Here is a 20643-nt window from a genome sequence, read left to right on the forward strand (position 1 = left end):
GTGGCTTTAGTTGACGCTGTATGGCGTCAAAGAACCATGTCACTGAGCCCAGTCAATCCATGAAATTGTGAATAATTACAGGCTAGTCCTAGGTGGCACTAGTGATAAAGAACCCACCTGCCAATGCAGGAGACATAAGAGAAGCAGTGTCCATCCCTGGGTCAGGAAGATCCCTTGGAGAAGGAAATGGCTGCCCACTCTAGTATTCTTGCCTGGAAAACCCCTTGGACAGAGGAACCTGGTGGGCCACAGGCCATGGAGTCACAAAGAGCTGGACAAGACTGAAGAGACTTAACACACATGGAATTGAGAACAATCTGAATCTTGGGGTGGTTTGTTATTCAGTAATAATAAACCCAAGCAGGAATTACCATTTGCCTCAGAGGCCCAGTTCCCTTTGCTTCAATGTGGGAACAACTCTACAACTTGATTTATCCTCCAGAGCTCCCCACGGGATCAGGCTCAGGTTGGGACTTCACCTGACATCACACCCTTGTTAGTCTTCTTCCCCATCCCTGTTCTGTTTCGTCTATTCCTTTATTGTTTTCTCCTGGGAGCATGTCTTTCCTAAATCATGGACACAAGGATCTTGTCTCAGATTCTGCTTCTAAGAGAATCTGACCTCAGATTCATGACACATCTGATTTTTCTCATCTCCAGTCAGAAGTCAAGGGTCTGGCAGACTATTCTCTCTCCCCACTCATCCCTGTATCCCTGTATCCGCATCCAAAAGAGCAGAGACCACCTTCCAGGCTCCCCAGCAACAGGCAGCCATCTAGTCGGTGAGATGTGGGGGTGATAGTGTGGAACAAAAACATCCATGAGGTCTCTGAAGGAAGCATCAAGCAGCTTGTTTGTCCTGGTCAGCAGCAAACGAAACCTCTTTGCTCCCAACAGCACAAGTACAGAGGGGATCACATGGAGATCAGGTAGAAGTTAGGAGGTTGGCATGTCAGCAACAGTGGAGGGGCCAAGTGGAGATGAGAGTTACCTCCGATTTTGTGTCTGTGGTGGGAGGGGCTCTGCTAGTTGTTCCAACCACCTCTGCCCACCCCCCCAGCCCCACCCCGCCACACACACACACACACACACAGAGCCTATCTGTGACCTCTCCATCCCCACCAGTTCGCAGTCCCTGGAAACCCCAAAATCCATCACCATGGATCCTCCAGCAGGTCCCACAGCCTGGTGCCACTGGAATCAGATAAGTCAGCAGAGAAAATGCTGGGGGCTGGTGGGCCACACCCCAGCGAGGGACCCCCACTCAGAGCCTCCAGCCAATCCAAGAAGTCCGTCGGGCCCCTGGGAGAGGGGGACGGGGAATTCGTGGGGGACGGAAGTGAGGAAGAGAAGACAGAAGAGAGGCCTTCAGAGTCCGGGGAGGGGGACAGCATGTCGAAGGAGCCCGGGAAGTCCAAGGGGATGGCGGGCAGCGGGTCTGCAGGGGAAGAAATGCAGCGTTAGCTTAGGAAGGCAGAGGTGCGGACCCTAGCTCCCTATTTGTCCTTTCCAGGAGTCTAGGTCCCCAGACCACTCCTCCCTAAGACCCAGGAATCCAGAACCTTGGACCCCGTCTCCCTTTTCCTCAAATCTAGGAGTTCGACTCTTACCCTCAGGCTCCACCTGATCCTCCAGGATGTCATCAATGCCCCGGTTCGGAAGCAGCTGCGGACAGGGAGCAGCAGCGTGAACCTGGGACTCCAGCCTCATCCTGTCTGAGACCCTAGGCCCGCTCACTCTCACCTGCGCTCTGCGGATCGCTTCCTGCAGCTCCTCCTCCAGGGTCAGGGCTGTTGAGGCCGGTGCTGAGGAAGGGACTGGCACTGGAGCTGGAGTTGGAGCCTGAGCCGTCGTCGCAACCGGAACCGGAGCCGAAGCCGAAGCAGTCACCAGGGTTTCCACGGCACGTGGAGGAGGCGGCGAATGAGATGTTGGACTCAGCTTGAACTGGAACCACGAGGGGTAGTTTCTATAAGCCGCGCCCACTAGGGAGTCAACCCCACCCACTCGCCGTCTGTGGTTCCACCCCCTGGCCTGCGCCCCGCCCTTCACCCATTGACCCCACCCCTTCGGCCATGCCCCTTCTTTCATTGGCTTCCCTTCTCCTAAGATCCTCCCCCTTGGCTCTTAACCACGCCCCCACACTTTATTGGCTGTTCTTTTCTTAGCTTGCCGTCCCATCTCGCTTTGACTTCTCTTCATTGGTCCACGCACGCAGCCCCGCCCTCACCGAGCACGCACTCCGGGCGGCTCCCAAAGCCTTGGGCCTGAAGCGAGGCCAGGGGGCGCCCGCCGCACTGTCCTCGCGCCGAGCCTTCGGCCGTTCGCGGGGCGGGGCGCCGCCGCGCATGCGCTCCAGAAGCATTGACTTGGTCCCCGACACCGGGAGGCCCCGCAGCCGCAGCTGCTGCCGGAGCTCTGAGACCTAGGGTGGGAGGCGGGGAGAGGACGTGCTAGGCGGGCTCCGGGGCGCAGGTGGGGGTTTGCTGGGGCTGAACATTTGGAACCCGAGAGAGGACGAGCTGGGGACCCGGATCTCCAACGGAGCAAAGGCTGTAGGGTTAGATGTCTGAACCTCAAACTCCCCAAACTCACCGTCAGCTCCTCCAGTTTGAGGGTCTGAAGTTCCAACTTATGTGGCAGGGGCGAGGGGCTGGGGACTCCTGGTGGGGAGGGAGTGAGGGGTGTGGGCTTCATCCTGGCGATAGTTTCGAGGGGGAAACAGAGATTAGAAGGACCAGAGAGAGGAAAGGCATTCTGGAGTCCCCAAAAACATGGGTTCATGAAGATGAGGGAAAGTGAGGGACCCGAGTTATGGGGCTCTGAGCGAGCAAGCACGGGAGGCTAGTTCCCATGCCTGGGAGAAGAGGAACTGAGGGGAGAGGGCCAGACTCTTAGGTAGGAGGTCAGGATTCCTGAGAACTGAAGGAAGAGGGGATTGAGGACCTGAACTCTTGGGTCCTGGAGGAGGAGGGAGCTGGCGGCCTGAACTTCCCGGAGAACAAAAATGGGGGTCATACCTAGGAGGTGGCTGCTGTGAGGCTGTCCCTTCCCACAGAGGCGGTCCAGGGGGATCCAAGGGCGACCCTTCAACCTGGGGGTCTGCCCTGTACCCTTGTCTTGGCTCTGGGGGTATGTACTGGTGGTATGTCAAGTTCCCCTTGGGCTTGGGCTCCCTCCAGTGTTGGGAGGTCTTGGGAGACTCCTGAAAGAGCAGGTATGATGTCATATGCTTCTGCTCTGTTCCTGCTCTCCTGTCCCAGAGCCCCATGCAAAGTATGGGGTCGGCTTGTTACCATCACAGAGAAGCACAATGGGCAGCAGCAAGGAGGACCAAGGCTAGACTCTCAGGGGGACTTCCCTTCACCCTGATAGAGACTCACCTTCTTCAGGGACCAGCAGGGTTTCGGCTCAGGAAGAAGGACTTCAGGGTTGAAGAGGAAAGGGGCTGGGCCCAATGGGGAGGCAGGGGCCAGAGCCAGAGCCGGATCTGCAGCTGAGATCCATGGATCAGGATCCAAGACCGGAGAGGCGGTGAAGGACCCCGAGAGGGCTGCGGGCAGCAAGCCAGGCAGGGAGAAACAAGGCTGTGTGGGAAGGAGGGCCCTGGAGGCCCCAGCCCCCAAGTGCAGAAGGATACGTGGGGAGTGAAAACCAAGTGGTGGGAGCTAAGTGCCGGGATTCCTGGATCTAAGGGCAGAAGCATAAGGGATCCAGACTTTTACATTCTCAAGAAAGGCAGGAATCTCATACTCAGCCATCAAGGGGTGTGGTAACAGGATCCCAGATTTCTGAGGTTTTGCTGGGAGAAGGGTGGAGCCAGCACTCTGGGTTCTTGGGGAGAGAGAGGAGCTGAAAGTCACATCCTGAGATTTGCATGTGTGCCAAGTGTGGAGTCTGGGATGCCTATATTCTCCCAAGAAACAAGATCTGGATTCATGCATTTCACTGGAGTGGGAAAAGCCCAAGGGCAGGAAGAGAAGCTCCTAGCCAGTGGGGCAGTTGGGGATCTGTACCCGTGGGTCCTGGGGAAGGACAGGAGGGGACCACAATGAACCCTGGGGCGTAGAGATTGGGCTCGGGAACCAAAGCAAGATGTGTGGCAGCTGCCCCCCCAAGGGTGCCCTAAGGGAAGTGGGGCCACCATTCCCTCCCTTTCAGGGCCCACACTTACTCGGGTCCTGATACCGTCTGTGGATCCGAAGCTGAAGGACTGTGGAAGGAGTGGGAGGAGAGAGGCGGGAAGGGAGTGTCCAAGAGCCTGGCCTGGCAGGCGAGTGTGAGCTGCAGTTGTTGGCGGGACATGTGTGTCCAGCCCCCTTACACACCCTGTACAGGCGGGTGGGCAGGCAGCCTGCTCCCTTCCCGGGCCTCCTGCCTGCTCCCTGCCAGCACGGCAGCGAAGGCCAGAGCTGTTCTGGGGCGGGAGCCAGCCAGCATGCAGGCAGGAGGCAGCCTGCCCCCTCCCCCACCTGCCCCCTTCGCAAGCCTGCACCCACCCTATCCTCTGCCCAACTGCCATCTGAGTATCTGTGCTTCGTTGCTTCCTTTTATCTGCGCATCCCGCTTTGCACACGCCCACTCCCTACTTCTCAGCCTCCCTTCAGTCACCCCTTTTGCACACCAACCTCTAAACACGTATTTACCTAGGCTCTAGTCTTGCACTTATACCACTTTTATACACTAGAGCCCTTTGCTGCTCTTCATCCTTGCCTCACCATCTTGGCACGCGCCCCGCCACATTAACACACTTGGTTGTCCACTAGGGATTTCACCCCCAGTTTTGTAGCCAGGATCTCTCTTTGCATGTTTCTTTGTGCACATGTACTCTTGCACACTCCTTGCTCCCTGGTTCCTGGTGTCTTTGCACCCACCCAACCACAGAAGCAGACTCGTCCGCACCCTCAAGCATGCTGTGTCTACTCCGGACTTGGCCTCCAGGTGTGCACCCACTTGCACACTTTCCACCTGCGCTGAGACCTGAAATGCCACATTTGACACTTACAAGGCTAGAGAGCTCACTGTCCCCTCGCCCGCAGTTCCACTCCAAAGTCCCCACTCTGGACACTTTTCTGCTTTGAGCACCTGTCACTTTAAGCCCCTGTTCCTTTGCGGTCCTAGGTCCTCTGCACACCCACCCCTGGCCACCCACTCCCCACTCTTCACGTGAGCATTGCATCAGCCATTTGCACACTCACTGTCAACCAGAACTCCACCCCTTTGCTGGGGCCTCCTTTCTACACAAATAATGTTTTGCATGGAAAACACATGCCTCTTGGGGATCACCTCCCCACATTGCCCCGCGGTGCATACTCCCAGGTTGAGAATATATTCCCAGGACCAGGAGGCTCCCTTCCCGACGCGCACAGAAAGAAATCTCTCACCAGATCGGAACTTGGACCGAATGATTTGGGAGCGCTGGGAGGAAGCCGCCAGGGTCATTGCCAAGGCTGGGATGGGGATCTGGACTGTGTGGGGGGAGGGGGGAGGCAGGGTCAGAGTGGAGGTCAGGAGGCGTCCCCTGCGTGTGAACGCAGCAGGGAAAAGGCCTGAGGAACCTAGAGAAGGAGCGGCCTCGGGCCATACCTTCTGGATCCTGGGAGTGGAGGGGACTGGGGGCCCAGACTCCTGGGTGTGAGAGAGGACACGCCGAGGGCCCCAATTCCTGGACCCTGGGGAAAGAAGCACCTGAGGCCCGGGACTCCTGGGTCTTAAGAAGGAGGGCACTGGTGGCCTGGACTCCGGGTCTATGAAAGGAGATGGAGGGAAAAGGGGAAGAAAGGCAGGAACTCTAAGGGGCCTAGAATCCAACAGCCTTGATCAAGAAGGGAAGCGAGGATCCCACAGGACCGTAGGGAGTGGAAGGGTCTCTGACACTTGCATTTGAGAAGAGTGCGGAGGCTTGGGTGGGCGTCAGCCATCACGGTTTGTGGGGAAGGGACTGGGATCACAGAGGTGACAGGAGAGTTAAGGTGGCTTCCCCTCCCAGCCCCTATCCCAGGGGCTTCTCACCAGGTGGACTCGGCGCAGCGGTGCTCTAGAGTGGGTCGAGTCGGGTGGTCAAGGCTGGTGGCCGCAGGCTCCGCCCTACCAGCCTGGGACCGCCTCGGACTCACCCTTTTGGGGGCGTGTCTGGAGCGGGGCGGGGGGCGGGGCGGGGTAGACAGGAGCTCCTCCTGGCATCCTGAGAAGGGGAGGGAGCACGGGCTGGGAGGGGCTGGGGCGGGGCGGACCTCGGGGTTCCCAGCTCGCTCCTCCTCCGCGTCCTGGGGCTGCGGGGTCGACTGGGCAGCGGCGGGCAGACTGACAGAGGCAGGTGCCAAGAGAGGAGCTCGGGATGAGTAGCAGTGGCAGGTGGTCTTGCCCCGACCCTGCAGGCAGGTGCCACCTGTCGCTTTTTCCCTGACGCAGCAGCAGGAGTCGGATTCGGGGCGGGGTGGGGGGAGGGGGGAAGTTCAAACTGGAGCCCCAACTTCCTGAGTCTGAGGGAGGAGGGGACTGGAGAGCTAAATTTCTGGGTTTGAAGGAAAAGAGGCAGAGGCTTGAACTCCTGGGCCCAAGAGAGGAGTGGGTTGGGGGCCCAAATTTTCGGATGTGAGGGAGGAGGGAGTCAAGAACAGGGACAAGAGGTGTTGAGACTCATCAGGGTGCCCAACGGGCACAAGGGTCCAGAAGGGGCTTGGGAACCCAGACTCCTGGGTCGGAGGGAAGAGGCTGGAGTATGAGCTATAGGGGTCGAAGGGAGCGTTGGCTGTTTCCCACTGGCAGGACTGATCTTTAGCTGAACAAGTTTAGCGCTCCGTCCTGAGGTGTGTGGGAGGTCCCAGCACCTGGATTGGATTACAGGAAAGAGGGCAAGCTGAGGCCGTGGCTATAAATACCTCGTAGATTGGGCAGGAGCCCAATGCTCCAGGCAAGGGCCCTGGTGACTTATTTCACAAAAAATCATCACCACTACCGCTCCGAAGTCTTAACAAGCGAGGCGTTGCCAATACCACAGATGCTTTTATTGTTCCTGGCACTCAAATCCCAAACCCATTTTCCCACTGTCCCATCCTCTGCTCCCCCAAATTAAAACTCCCAGCATTCCACGCGGAGAAAAACTACAACTCCCAGAAAGCTCTGCGCTCAGGAGGGCTCTAGAGGTTAGCCGATGAATTTTCAAGGTTCGCGCGCTCATTTGCTATTGGTTCTCAAGGAGGCGTGGCCATGGGAGGTCCATGGCGGTGATTGGCCGGCAGTTCCTGCTGCTCAAGATCCCAGAGGAGGCGGCGGAGTCTGCGAAGTTCACGGTGCAGAGCATCATCTGTCACAGGACCCGTGAGACTGAGGCGCGAGCTACCCAAGGGCAGGATGAGGGGAGGATGGGAAGAGAAGCTTTCGAAGATGTCCCCTAAGAGACGGAAGAACACAGAGTTAAATCCTGAAAATGGGCGTGAGGCAGCAATGTCAGGGACGGCCGAGGCTACCTCACGCCGGAAGGAAGGAAAAACTTAACACCCAGCAACTCCTGGAGCAGGGTCCCCTCGAACGTGACTCTTGGAGTCCCCAAGCATCATGGGAATTATAGTTCAGACTGAAAGGCCACCGTTGCCTGGAAAACGGGCCATGTACTTGGGTTCTTGAGTCCGCGAGGATGAAAGGAGAAAGGGCTGGGAACTTTGTTTCACAGATTCCTTAGAGTTGAGGGGCCTGGAGCCTGGCCTCTTAGGTGACGGAGGTAGTCTGTGGGGGCAAAGAGGCTGGAGGCCTGACTCCTGGGAAAAAATAAGGAGCTGGGGGCTTGATCTCCTGTATCCTGTGGGAGAATCCTGTATCCAGCACTTAGATCCTTAGATCCAGGGGGAGGAGAGAGCTAGGAAGGAGGGCTTGGGGCTATGGACTCCTAGGTCCTGAGGACAGAGGAAAGCTGACCACCTCGATGCCTCTGTCCATATTTCTCCTCACCTGTGTCCACAGCATCTCGCTCTGCAGGGGGAGGATCCCAGGCAGGTGGAGGTCCGCGGCCAGGGCCCAGCTGGTAGTGGCTGAGCAGATGGTGCAGCTGAGCAGGAGTCAGTGTAGGGTGGTCAGTTCGTAGGCTGCTCCATGAAGCCTGGTAGGAAGACGAGGTGAAAAAAAAAAAAAAAAAGGAAGACGAGGTGAGAGATCTACAGTCATTATGGGACAGCTGAGAAATCCTAAGTGGAAGGCCCTCCACAGGCGGTGTGGATATAGTGGGTAGAAATTGGTGTCTCTGCAATGTCTTCCAAGACCCTGTGAGGCCTGGCTATCACCAAAGTGAAGGTGGGAAAGGGCCTACTCTCAACTTTAAAAAAGAAAAATGTGATTTGCTTCAGAATACACAAGGAAGTAGAAGTTGCGAAGAAACAAATTGACCATTAGTTTATGTTATTGTGTGCATATATGTTCATTCGACTGTAGCTACTTTTTGTATCTGTTTGAAAATTTCTGTACCTAACCTAGATCTAGGCAACAGCATCATCAACATGATTAAAAACAGAGACTGAACCCAGATTGCCTGGCAACTCATTACCTTCTGGCAAACCACGGTGCCTCAGTTTCCTCACCTGTCAATTAGAGAACAGGAACTACCCAACAGGGTTGTTATGAGGATTCAAAAAGGCAAGACTGTAAAGTACTCAGAACTCTGTCTGGTGCTTATTAAGTACTTTATAAAAGTTTGATAAATAAAAGTAAATAAATGAAATCAAGTGACCTAGCCTGCCTGATTCTTTTTTTTTTTTTTTTGGTCTGAACAAAATTGTCAGTTAAAAACCTTTCACAAGGCTTAATTAACATTCAATGAAAAGGGCTAAACACAGTATTGCACATTTATGTTCAATGAATACTTTAAATGTCACATTTCTTGGTTCCATACCAGACTTCCTGAATCAGCATGTCTAAGGGAGGGGACCCTGGAAACTAGTAACTCCCACTGGGATTCAGATGTAGCCAAATTCAGACATTGATGTGGGTGGCTTCCTTCTAGCTGCTAATGCAGCATCTATGGTGTCTGAGCTGGGGCTGGGAATAACACAGAGCCCAAGGGGAGATCGAAGGGTAAGCTGAATACAGAGAATGGGTGAGTGGGGTTGGGGACTCAGAGATCAGGGGTCGGGAGTCACCTTGAGCAGGGAGGTGCGAGGCACACAAAGCAGGTTCACAGCTATGGAGAGTTTCCGGAAGAACTCAGTGGCAATGTCACCCAGCCCAGCCCCCTGCAGCCAGTCCAAGACAAGATCCAGGTTGGTTCGGATTTGGACAGCTCGGGACCATTGATAGAATGGTCGGCCTTGACCTGTGGGGGAAGGGTATGAGAAGCAATGGGTCCATGGACCCTGCCCTCCTGCCTCCCAGACCTTTCCTGTCCTTCAGTTTGGGATCTGGACCACGCTCTCTGGAGTCCCTAAGGATGAGGCCTGAGCCTGTGATGTGTCTTAACTGACGCAAGTCTCAGTGGTTCCTGTCTCTGCCTCCCAGCCCCTTTCCAGTCCATCCCTCACCTCGTTCCATCAGCGAGTTGAGAAGGGATGCATTGGAGAAGAAGAACAAGTAGCCAAAAGTCTGAGATACAAGGTCTGGGTGCAACTCGCACTGGCTGGTCAGTTCCAGGGCTGCTTGAAACACACCCAGGGTAGGTTTCAACCCTGGAGGCATGGCCCCCAGCTCAGCACCAGGCCCCGGCAACTCGGCTCCAGCTGTGAAAGGGTTACTATCCAGCAGAGCAGGCAGCGTTGAATACAGAGTCTGAGGAGATACAGAAATGCAAGCAAGAGATTGGACTACAACTCCCAGGAAGCTTCAGGGTAGTGGAGCATGAAGATACCAGGGAGCTCCACCAAAGGCTCCTGGGAATTGTAGTCCATTCTACTTTCAACGCTCTAAAGGTCTCCAATAAGCAAATTCCTCCTTTCCAAATGGGTTCCTAGCATTCATCAAGCCTGGGATACCTCAAGTTTAAGAAAGGCTTTCCAGAAGTGTCTTGGGTATTTTAAAACCACCTCTGGTACCTTACGGGACTTGTAGTTCTCAACAGAGACAGCTCAAGGAGAACAAAGGACATCGAACAAAGAGGCTCCCTTCAATCAAAGATTTATTTATCCAGAATTCCCGAAGGAAAGGAAAAGAATGGAGAGTCAGGAAGTGGGAGTGGGGTGGCAGTTAGCCAGTGGAAAGTGAGATCAGGCCAAGGACAGGAAATGAGGTCAGAGCCAAAGAAGAAACAAACCCACACTTGGCAGGGATGTACAGGAAGTAAAGCCTTGGAGGAAAGAGCTTCACAAATCAAGGCTGCTCAAGAAATATAGAGATTATCTGTCCCAAAAGATCCCCTTTCATTTCACAGATAAGGAATCAGGCTTATCATAAGCTAGAAACCTTGAGAATTCCAACAAGCAATGTTAAGTTCAAGAGTGGTGGCGGGGGACTGGGGCAGAAAGTAGGTCCTGCAGGATGGGCACTCCAGGGAGAAAAAGGTTTGTGACTCAGAAAAGGGAGTGAAGGGAATTCCCTGGTAGTCCAATGACTAGGACTCTGCACTTTCACTGCTGAGGGCATGAAAAGAAGATAGACTGCTGAGGGTATGGGTTCAGTCCATGGTTGGGGAACTAAGATCCCACAAGCTAAACATTATGGGGGGAAAAAAAAAACTATTTAAGTTTTAAAGGAAAAGAAACAACATTTTTTTTTTTTTTAAGAAAAGGGAATGAAATTAAAGCTATAGAAAGTGAGGTCAGCAAACACAGAAAGGCCTGCTTAAAGAGGTTTAGTTTAAATGACACTGCCTATTCTATTTAATATCTATCTATCATCTATCAAACTTATCAGTGACTTAAGAGTGGACTTAGAAAACAGGAGCTTGAGAAAGCAGTAATGGTGATATAGCCAGACAGCAAAGTCAGCCGATCAAGAGAGGATAGTTGCAGAGACAAGAAGTCAGAAAGGCAGGAAGTGATGTAATCTCAAACAGGAAGCAGTGTGGCCTGTGGGGACATGGGAAGTGATGTCAGAGAAGCAGGAAATCTTGTTAGGTCAAATAGGAAGTGACATCAGAGCAATGTGATACAGTTCAAACAGGAAGTGATGCCATGCCAAACAGGAGGCATACCTTGGTGAGGTAGTAGACAGACTGCTGGAAGGTACACATGATGACCTCATCCAGGAGGGCCATTGCCTCATCACATAATTCCAAGTCATTGCAGAGTTGTGGGTCTGAAGACCGGCATAGGAGTGAGAAGGAGAACCAGAGGGTGCCAGGCAGAAACCCAGGTCCCCAGGTGCAGGGAATGGCTGGGGGTTTGGACAAACATGGGCCTGGGTCAGGGCTTACCTTCCTGGTCGGCCTCCTTCTCCATCTCTAGCACCTTCTCCTGCACAAAGCTCAGTAGCTCTGTGGTGTTGGCCATCCATAGCATGAGTGGCCTCAACTCCACAGACACAGTCTCAGGTGTCAAAGGCACCTCAGGAACCCCCTCAGGGTGGCTGGGAAAAGGGGAAAGGGCCTTTAATCATTGCCCAACCCCCACCATAATGGCCAAACCCAGAAATCTGGGTCTAACTGGGGACAGAGTCCAACCCTCATTTCACAGTTAGAAAATTTGAGTCCCAAAGAAACTTGCAGTGAAACATGCATGGAAAAGTGAACACAGAACTGGCTGCAAATCCTCCTGACTGCTACATCCCTCTCGACCCTTCTCCCCAGAGTTTCTCTTACTTTTCTGGCTGACGGTCTCCAATTTCCTTAATCTTTTCCTGTGGAACAGTAAGATCAGAATCAAGGTGAGGGGGATGAAGAAGAGAGGCCATGAGTTAATGCCCTGGTTTTCCTTTTGACAGAGACTCTCCTCACTTTTCAAACAGGCTCTAATCTGCAGAGCAGAAACTAACACAACATTGTAAATCAACTATATTCCAATAAAAAAAATTTAATGAACTCTGATCCTCAAGCTTCAGAATAATCAGTTCTCTTCTTACCTTTTAAAACACACACCCCTATGATTATAAGTGGTCTGTCTCCCCTTAGGTCTACTTCTGCTCAAGTGGAGTTTCTTCTTACCCCTCAAAATTTCCTAAACCTTTTCTCTAACTAGGGCTCAGCTCAACTGGATGCAACTTAATGGTTTCTCCCTAGCATATCCATTTGTTGGCCCTATGGGCTTGCTCTCCTCGGGCTCCAAGAATGGTCTCGCCAACTATGGCGCCAAGCTTCAGGCCCAATGGGCTCCCCGCCTCACTTCTCATAATGGTCTCTTTGAACTTTTCACCCAATGCGATCTCTAACCCCACTCCATCTCACAGAATGGTTTCTCCCATTATTCCACACCTGCAAAGATAGGTACTACTGTACTGCCTTCTCGTCAAGCACTGTGGATGAAACCACAATTACCAGCATCCCGTGGGGCCCCTTGCCCAAGCCCCACCCCCCCTCCTCCTGAGGCATCTTGGGAGATGTAGTTTTGTTCTGCCAAACTACGAAACTAAGGTTTGAGATGGCAAGAGGAGGCTGGGGCAAGGATTCGGGGCGCAGAAGAGTCTGGACGGCGGTTGGGGGAGCTCACCCAGACAGTCTCCTTGATAAGACGGGCCAGGCGACCCAGCAGGCGCGGCAGGTGGCCCAGCTCCAGCTCTCGAGCTGAATGCTGCACACAAAGCGCGAGCAGCGTGGCCGGCCCCAAGGGTGGCAGGTCCCCGGCGCCAGCGGCCGCGGTGCGCACGATCTCGCCCAGCAGCGCCTCTTCTTCGCGGGGTCGGAAGCGCAGCACGGGCTCCCGGCCGTCCAGGTAGGCCGCCAGCGCCTCGCCGCGTTCCTGCAGGCCACGACCGCACAGGCGGCAAGAGAAGGCCCAGCCGGGGCCCGGCGGTGTGGCCCCGGGGCGTGCGGGGAGCCACGGTGGTCGCGCCGGCCCCGAGCCGCCAGCGCGGGGGTCCTTGTACATGAACAGGAAGTGCTCGCCCAGCCCCAGCAGGTCTCCCGGATGCAGCTCGGCCTCCCGCAGCAATAGGCACCCATTGTGCGTGACAGGGGCTCCCCGGGATGGGCGCACCATCGCCGGGGGCTCAGGACCCGCGCGCACTGTGCAGTGACGCGGCAGGATGTCCGGGGCGTTGAGAAAGGTGTCCACATACGGGGCTGGGGACCCACCGCGGGCCGAGGAGTTCCCACCTCGGCCAAACACGTGCTGCTCCCGCGTCATCACATACACCACGAAGTCCTGGAGGAAAGTGAAGCTGCAGTAAAGGATACAACTCCACGAGAAATGGATGTTCCCAAGGAGATACCTTTCCCACAATCGACTCTCCTGTCAACCACATCTCTTGAATGAGCACTTCCAAGGAGATCTCCTGGGATCTCAAAGAACTCACTAATTACCTCCCACCTCCCATGAGTGGACTCTTTAAAGGCACTTCCTATGGTGAACTGTCCCGTAAGTCCATCCTGAAGACTGGATAGGAGGAAACCCCTTTCTTGACAGGGGCTCTACCATTTCTCTCCCTCAAAGAATGGATGCTTCCCAGCAGATCTTTTTCCAATGGCTTCTCCCATCTTCTCATCTCCTCTGAAAGGACTCCTTCAAGGCAATCCCGTGATTCTCCCATAACATTCAGCCCAAAGAACAGGTGCTTACAAGGACACCACATCCCCATTACTAAAATGCACTCTCCCACTACACTCACCCTCAATGGCCCTTCCCAAGGAAACCTTCTTTCTCCTAGGGACTCTCCCATTTCCCTACTCCTGGTCCTGAATGCCCTTCATGCCACCCCTCTGATGGAGGCTTTCAAAGACATTTCCCTTCCAATAATAGCTGCTCTCAGTTTTCCCAAAGCAAGGGTACCTTTAAAGAGACTTCCCCCTCAAACAAAGGTTTCTTCCATTATCTCCAGCCCATGAATATACACTTCCAAAGAGACCCGCTTTCTATAATGGACTCTGATTTTTTTCCCCACCCCATGATGAATTCACTTCCAAGGAGTCATAATTCTACAGTAGACTCACTTGTTTGCCACTCCCCCCGCCCCCATGATGGAGCATTCCAAAGGCACTCTTCCTCCCATCAGTGGTTGCTCTCAATGTTACCATCCCCCCCACAAGGACATCTCCAAGGAGATCTCCATATAGTGGCGCTTTAAGTAACCTCATCTTATAAATGGACGTTTTCAAAGAGACCCACTTATAATGGAGTGGCCCATTTCATCCACTAAATGGAGAGGTGGATTCCAGAAGACCTATTCCTAAAAAAGACTCTCCAATCTGCAGCCTATAAAAATGGAAGCACTCAGTCTGACACCCTTCCTAAAGTAGATCCACTGTTCCTCATTCACATCTGAGAAAATAGGCATCCCCAAAGTCATAAACCCCCTCCTACACTGAACTCTCCCATTACCCCCACCTCATAAATGCTCATTTCTAAAACCCCTTCCTAGGTTTCCCTGGTGGCTCAGTGGTCAAGAATCTGCCTGCCAATGCAGGAGACACAGGTTCAGTCCCTGATCGGGGAAGATCCCACATGCAGTGGAACAACTAAGCCCATGGCCCTATTTTGCTTGTGCTCTAGAGCCTGTGAGCCACTACTACTGAAGCCCAGCAGCCCTAGAGCTGGCGCTCTGCCACAAGAAAAGCCATCGCAATGAGAAGCTCTTGCACTACAACTAGAGAGGAGCCCCTGCTCGCCACAACTAGAGAAAGCCTGTGCGAAGCAATGAAGACCCAGCACAGCCAAATATAAATAGATAAACTTTAAAATATGTATATATTTTAAATCCTCTTACTACAATATATTGTTTCATCTACCTCTCAAGAAAAATGGATCTTTCCAGTCTGACCACCTTCTGAAGGTAAAACCTCCCACTCTCCTGTCTGGAGGACCGGGAATGGTCCGAAATACACGAACCCCCTTTTTACAAGAGGCTTTCCTGTTCCTTAACTGCCAAAGGGCTTCTTCCACCGCACTTAAAAATGAACTCTCAGATTACAGACACCCATGGATAGAACTCTTATTCCTGTTCCCAAGGAATGGACACTTCCAATGAAGTCTCTTACAAAGAAATTTATCATGAATCCCACCTGAAGAAATGAACGTTTCCAATGTTTCCCTCTCTTCCCATAACCTACTTTCTTATACTCTCAGAATAGATCCTTCCAATTTGATCACCTTTCCTCAAAAGAGCCTCCAATTTGCCAACCCTGCCTGGAGGAATAAGCTGTTGCAATATATACACACCCTGTTCTACAATGAACTTGCCTTGTCCTGTTGCCCCAACAAGGAGGAGTGAATTCCTCCAATGGAAGTTCCTTGAATAGTTGTAACCTCTCACCCATATATACAGCCAAATGACCTAACCCAATTGGCTCCCTCTCTGAGAGTAAAAATGGAACTGTTCAATAAACTCCACCGCCTTCCAGAGAGGCTTTCCCATTAGTCCCAGGGGTACCCTGGCTGTACCACCATTACCCAAAGGTGGACTAAAGCATAAGAATGATTCTCCTAAACGTCACTCTTCGTGCCCCATGGACTGTAGCCCGCCAGGCTCCTCTGTCCATGGGATTCTCCAGGCAAGAATATTGGAGTGGGTAGCCATTCCCTTCTCCAAGGGATCTTCCCATCCCAGGGATCAAATGCAGGTCTCCTGCATTGCAGGCAGATTATTCACCATCTGAGCCAGCAGGAAAGCCCTAATCATCATCATCATTACACACACATACGAATATTTTCAATAATACATTTCTTTAATGAAATAACTTAGCACTGACCCCCAACTGCTAACCCTTTCTTCCTCTCTGCTCCCCAACACTCAAACAGGTTCTCCTATCGCCATTCAAATATGTAAAATAGAAGAACCAGTACCACTGGCCCCGATCGACAATGGTAACCATCAACTTTAAAAAGTGATGTAATCCACTTCTTCCAAGACCATATAGGCTTACCCAGGACAAGATTCCATATATCAATCAAATTAGCTCCCTCCCCAAGAGATACTCTTCCATTACTCCTCCTCAAGAAATAGAAGCTTTCCAAGAGGATCATTCTAAAATAGGCTCTCCTGGGAATTCCTTGGTAGCCTAGTGGTTAGGATTCAGGCTTGCACGGCCAAGTCCAGAGTTCAATCCCTGGTGAGGTTACTAAGATCCAGCAAGCAGCGTGATGGGGCCAATAAAAATAAAACAGGCTCTCTCAATCTTTTCTGGTGGGAGACAGTGCTTTCTTCCAACTTTGAACGGAATGAGTCATCGCCTACTTATCCCTCCAGTGAAATCCTTCTCCGAGATCTATCTAGACCCTCCCACTCTCTTCTTTGATGTTATTTCCTCCTCTAGAACCTGACTGGAACCATATGTATGCATGCCAAGTAGCTACAGTCGTGTCAGACTCTTTGCAATCCTATGGACTGCAGCCTGCCGGGCTCCTCTGTCCATGGGGATTCTCCCGGCAAGAATACTGGAGTGCGTTACCACGCCCTCCTACCCGTGTCTCTTACGTCTCCTAGTCTCCTGCATTAGCAGATGGGTTCTTCACCACTTGCCAGCACTGCTGCTGCTGCTGCTGCTAAGTCGCTTCAGTCGTGTCCAACTCTGTGCGACCCCATAGACCGCAGCCCACCAGGCTTCCCCATCCCTGGGATTCTCCAGGTAAGAACACTGGAGTGGGTTGCCATTTCCTTCTCCAACGCATGAAAGTGAAAAGTGAAAGTGAAGTCGCTCAGTCGTGTCCGACTCAGCAACCCCATGGACTGCAGCCTACCAGGCTCCTCCGTCCATGGGATTTTTCCAGGCAAAAGTACTGGAGTGGGGTGCCATTGCCTTCTCCCTTGCCAGCACTACCTTCCAACAAACCTGAGGTTAACGCGACCCAAGGAATTCTGGGAGTTGTAGTTCTGTCGCCCATTCAACCAAAGGGTGGGACATAGATCTCTCTCTGTAGATTAGGCTGCGCTTACCTGGGCGTCCTGGTAGCCCTGCAGCAGCAGGAAATAGGGGCGGTTGCTGGGGGCCTGGATGAGGCACTGCGTCAACTGATCGAAGTCGCCGGGGTCTACAGGTCCGATTTGGGCGTCGGCTGCCCCTGGGGCCATGCTAAGTGCCTGCTGCCTGCGCTCCTGCTGCCGCCGCCGTCGACCTTGCAGACTGAGCTCCGATACGCTCCGCCGCAGGGACAGGTTTTCCGAGCGCTCCTTGCCCCCGGACCCAGCCGGGGTCCCTGACCCAGATCCCGGGCCGGGACTGGCCAGCGCCGCCCCACCAGACGCCGCCCGGGAGCGGTTCTTCTGTGGCCGCCACGAGGGGGCGCCTGTGCCTGCGGAGAGAGATGGAGAGCGATGAGACAGACTGGAAAGAGACAAAGGGAGAGACAGGCTTACAGAGCTATAGAGATTATAGACAGTTGGCTGCAAAGTGAAGCTGCTTCCCACATTTAGATTTTTGCATATGCTGTTCCTGGTGCCTGGAACACACTTCCTGCCTGTGTCCTGCCTATCTTGTAATTTCAACTAATAAATTCATTTATTCTTTCAGTTAGTGTTTTTTGAACTCGTACTATATGCCAGGCACTGTTCTAGGTGTTAGGAACTTCGCGATGAACTAAGAAGATACTGCACCAAGGAAGAGAAATCACTTCCTCTTGAACACCTTTTCTTAACATTCCAAGTCGAAGCAAAGAAGAGCCGTGCTGGGCACTATGAACTTTGTCACACGCAGCGCACTGACACCTAACTGGTACCCAGTGGAAATGAGCTGAATGAGTGAATTGATGTGTTTCTCACTGGGCTGTGGAATCTAGGAGACGGGAACTTCACTTGTCAGTGTCCCCATTGTACTCCCCAAGGGCCCTAGGTAATGTGTGGCTCACAGAAGGTGTCCAGTGAATGCTTTTTTGGGGGGGGGGGTGTATGGAATAACGATGGTTATAATTGCCATTCTTTACTTAGCAACTACCATGTGCCAGCTGTTTTTGCTTAGTCGCTAAGTCGTGTCTGATTCTTTGTGAACCCATAGACTGTAGTCAATTAGGCTCCTTTGTCCATGGGATTTCCTGGGCAAGAATATTGGTCGTGGTGGTTTAGGGGCTCAGTTGTGTCTGACTCTTGCTACCCCATGGACTGTAGCCTGCCAGGCTCCTCTAACCGTGGGATTCTCCAGACAAGAATACTGGAGTGGGTTGCCATTTCCTTCTCCAGGGGATCTTCCCGACCCAGGGATTGAACCTGCGTCTCCTGCAGTAGCAGGTGGATTCTTTACCACAGAGTCAAATGCTAGGCCCCCACGTAGCCTGGTCCTCCGCCAATACAAATACCTCTTCATTTCTCGTGCACTACCCTCAAGCCCCCTCTCACGGTTTGCAGCCAATCTAGCCTAAAGTCATCTGCTCCAAGGCCTACCCTTCTGAGGATCCACCCATTCTTAGGCTGCGATCTAATAACTCATTTCCTCACTTTCCAAGCCTGTCCTCCTAGCCTCCATCCCCATAGGCCCCGTCTCTCGTAAACCAACTCAGCCTTCTAGTGAGAGGCCACCTGCCATGAGGACCACTCACCCGCCGCGCGCAATATCTCTGCCTTCCTATCACTCGATTCCGCTGCCGGGTCCCAGCATCGCAGGCTCCGTCCATCAACTATGCACCTATCCCAAGGGCGACGTCCCCCGGCCCAGCCCATCCGGCTGACTTAGACCCTGCCCCAGCTTCGCCTTCCACTGAACAGTGCTTTAGGTCCCGCCCAATCCCCCATCCTTTCCCGCAGACCCCGCCCCCAGCCCGCCCCGTCAGCCCCTCAGGCCCCGCCCACCACGACTCCGCCCCCAGCCCCAGCCAGCCCCCCGCAGGCCCCGCCCCCAGATCCCGCTCACCGTCGCCGTCTGCCGCTCCGAAGGCCTCCTGCTCCAGGCGGCGCGCCTCCTCGCGGCCGCGCAGCTCGAAACGCCGCGCCCAGCCTGGCCGCGCCCGCCACAGCTCCTGCACCAGCAGCGGGCGCTCCGAGTCGCCCAGCACACGCAGGTGCTCCGCCCGCCACTCGCCGCTGCCCACGGCGCCCGCCGCGGGCCGACCCAGGGCGTCGCACAGCGCGAAGGCGTCCACGCAGCTGCTCTCTCCCGGGCCGCTGCCGGGGCTGCCGGCCAACCCGTAGCGCTCTAGCGCCTCGGCTACCAGCTCGCGCGCGGTGGAGCGCGCCGTGGCCAGCACGCTCTTGTAGTTGGCGCCCGAAGCCAAACCTGCGCCGAAGATCTTGAGTACCCCCGGGGGCGCCGTGGCGCGTGTGGCCAGTGGAGGCTCGGGGGCCACACCCGCCGCCAGCTCCGGCAACTTCTTCTCGCTGGCCCAGCGCTGCGCGGCCCCCGGGGTCCCAGGGCCTCCCGCGCCACCGGACCCCGTGGTTCCGGTGCCCGAGCCCCGAAAGAGCTGAGAGATGCGTTTGGCACGGCTCCCTGAGGCTCCCCCGGCTGCCTTGACCGCACCCACTCGCCGCAGCTCCACGTGCGGCGGCGGCGGGGGCAGTGGCTCGCTACTGCGGCTCCCCGTGTCCGAAGACGACGACCTGGGAGCCCGCCGGGGAGCACAGACCCAGAAGAGAGGCCCGAAAGACATGCAGAGACGGGGATGGGGGTTAGAGAAAGAGGGAGGTGGGCAGAGACGCGGGTGCGGAGAGGGGACCGAGACCCGGAGAGGGAGGGACCCAAAGATAGTGGGGGACAGATACCCACCGATGGGCGAGAGACGCGGGGTGTATGGAGATGGGGTGGGGTGGGGGTGGGCACAGGCCAGAGGCAAAGAGAGAGGGAGAGAAAATAAATAAAGGCGAGTCCCTCAGAAGGAAATTCCAAGAGGTGAGCAGGGAGGGGGGGAAGGAAGGTGAATCAAACCGCTACTTCTTCTGTCGGGGTCCCCTTGTCCACCCGGCCTAAACCCATCTCCAGGCCCAGAACTCCCCTCGCCCGACCCTCTACCACTGGGCCTCACTGTCTGCCCACTGCCCACTGCCCACCATCTCACTTGCCCATTCAGGACAGGAACTGGAGCCAGCTCTTTCCGGGTCCCTGGCATTACCCGGGGCAGGGACTGGGCTATAAACAGGGGCAGGTGGGGCAGGGGCTAGTGTCGTGAGGAGGTGGGCACTCACTTGACAGAGGCGGCGCTGGGCCAGCGTCGCCCCAGCTTGGCCAGCTGCTTCCTGGGAGAATTGATCCACAGGCCCACTGGGAGATGGAGCTTCCCGAAGCGGGGGCTTCCGCCCTCCTTCCGTTCACCAGACAGCATGGCCCTAAGGGAGGATGGGGAAGACCCCAGCTCCTGAGGTCTCCCGAGGTAGGGATGGGGTTGAGGGGGACCTGGACTCCTGAGTCAGAGGGAGGAGGGGTTTGGGGCTCAGACTCCAGAGTCGGGTTGGAGGAGGGGATGGGAGCCCGGATTGTGGTTGCTGGTATGGAAGGTGGCTGGGGACTGACTCCTATGTCTGAGGAAGGGAGGAGGCGACTGGACTCCTGGGTCCCCGGGCTCTTACCCTGCTTCGGGTCCCGCCAGCACCTGGGGGCCCTGTCTCCGCTTGCCCTGGTTGGCTCTTGACCCCGCAGCTCCCGTTCAGCCTTTGCCTCTGTCCCAGCTCCCAGCACTGGGTGGGGGACAGGAAAAGGCAAGAGGAAACCGGCAGGAAGAG

General features: G+C 54.6%; 2 protein-coding genes across 4 annotated transcripts; both read right to left on the reverse strand.

The window, feature by feature from the left end:
- Window positions 1–306: 306 nt before the first annotated feature.
- MAMSTR (MEF2 activating motif and SAP domain containing transcriptional regulator) lies at window positions 307–6106 on the reverse strand. 3 transcript variants are annotated; one of them, XM_019979873.2, is made up of 11 exons: window positions 6013–6106; window positions 5587–5747; window positions 5385–5468; window positions 4175–4213; window positions 3384–3553; window positions 3021–3205; window positions 2596–2698; window positions 2231–2425; window positions 1744–1947; window positions 1611–1665; window positions 307–1438 (listed from the first exon to the last, which is right to left on the reverse strand). In XM_019979873.2, the coding sequence occupies exons 3-11, from the start codon at window positions 5440–5442 to the stop codon at window positions 1155–1157; spliced, it is 1293 nt and encodes a 430-aa protein (XP_019835432.2). In that variant the 5' UTR covers window positions 5443–5468; window positions 5587–5747; window positions 6013–6106; the 3' UTR covers window positions 307–1154. The 3 variants fall into 3 exon arrangements, with proteins under 3 accessions (XP_019835432.2, XP_019835431.2, XP_070627523.1); XM_019979872.2 differs by lacking the exon at window positions 5587–5747 and having other exon boundaries at window positions 6013–6099; XM_070771422.1 differs by lacking the exon at window positions 6013–6106 and having other exon boundaries at window positions 5587–6004.
- Window positions 6107–6985: 879 nt separating this feature from the next.
- On the reverse strand, window positions 6986–20632 carry RASIP1 (Ras interacting protein 1). The gene is made up of 12 exons (XM_019979447.2): window positions 20491–20632; window positions 20110–20250; window positions 18842–19527; window positions 16939–17294; window positions 12561–13214; window positions 11717–11754; window positions 11333–11484; window positions 11111–11214; window positions 9507–9750; window positions 9129–9301; window positions 7948–8095; window positions 6986–7393 (listed from the first exon to the last, which is right to left on the reverse strand). Exons 2-12 carry the CDS (start codon window positions 20244–20246, stop codon window positions 7194–7196), a joined length of 2892 nt encoding a protein of 963 aa, XP_019835006.2. The 5' UTR covers window positions 20247–20250; window positions 20491–20632; the 3' UTR covers window positions 6986–7193.
- Window positions 20633–20643: the final 11 nt, after the last annotated feature.

Source organism: Bos indicus, chromosome 18 (genome assembly GCF_029378745.1).
Source record: "Bos indicus isolate NIAB-ARS_2022 breed Sahiwal x Tharparkar chromosome 18, NIAB-ARS_B.indTharparkar_mat_pri_1.0, whole genome shotgun sequence".
In the NCBI taxonomy this organism is placed as follows: domain Eukaryota; kingdom Metazoa; phylum Chordata; class Mammalia; order Artiodactyla; family Bovidae; genus Bos; species Bos indicus.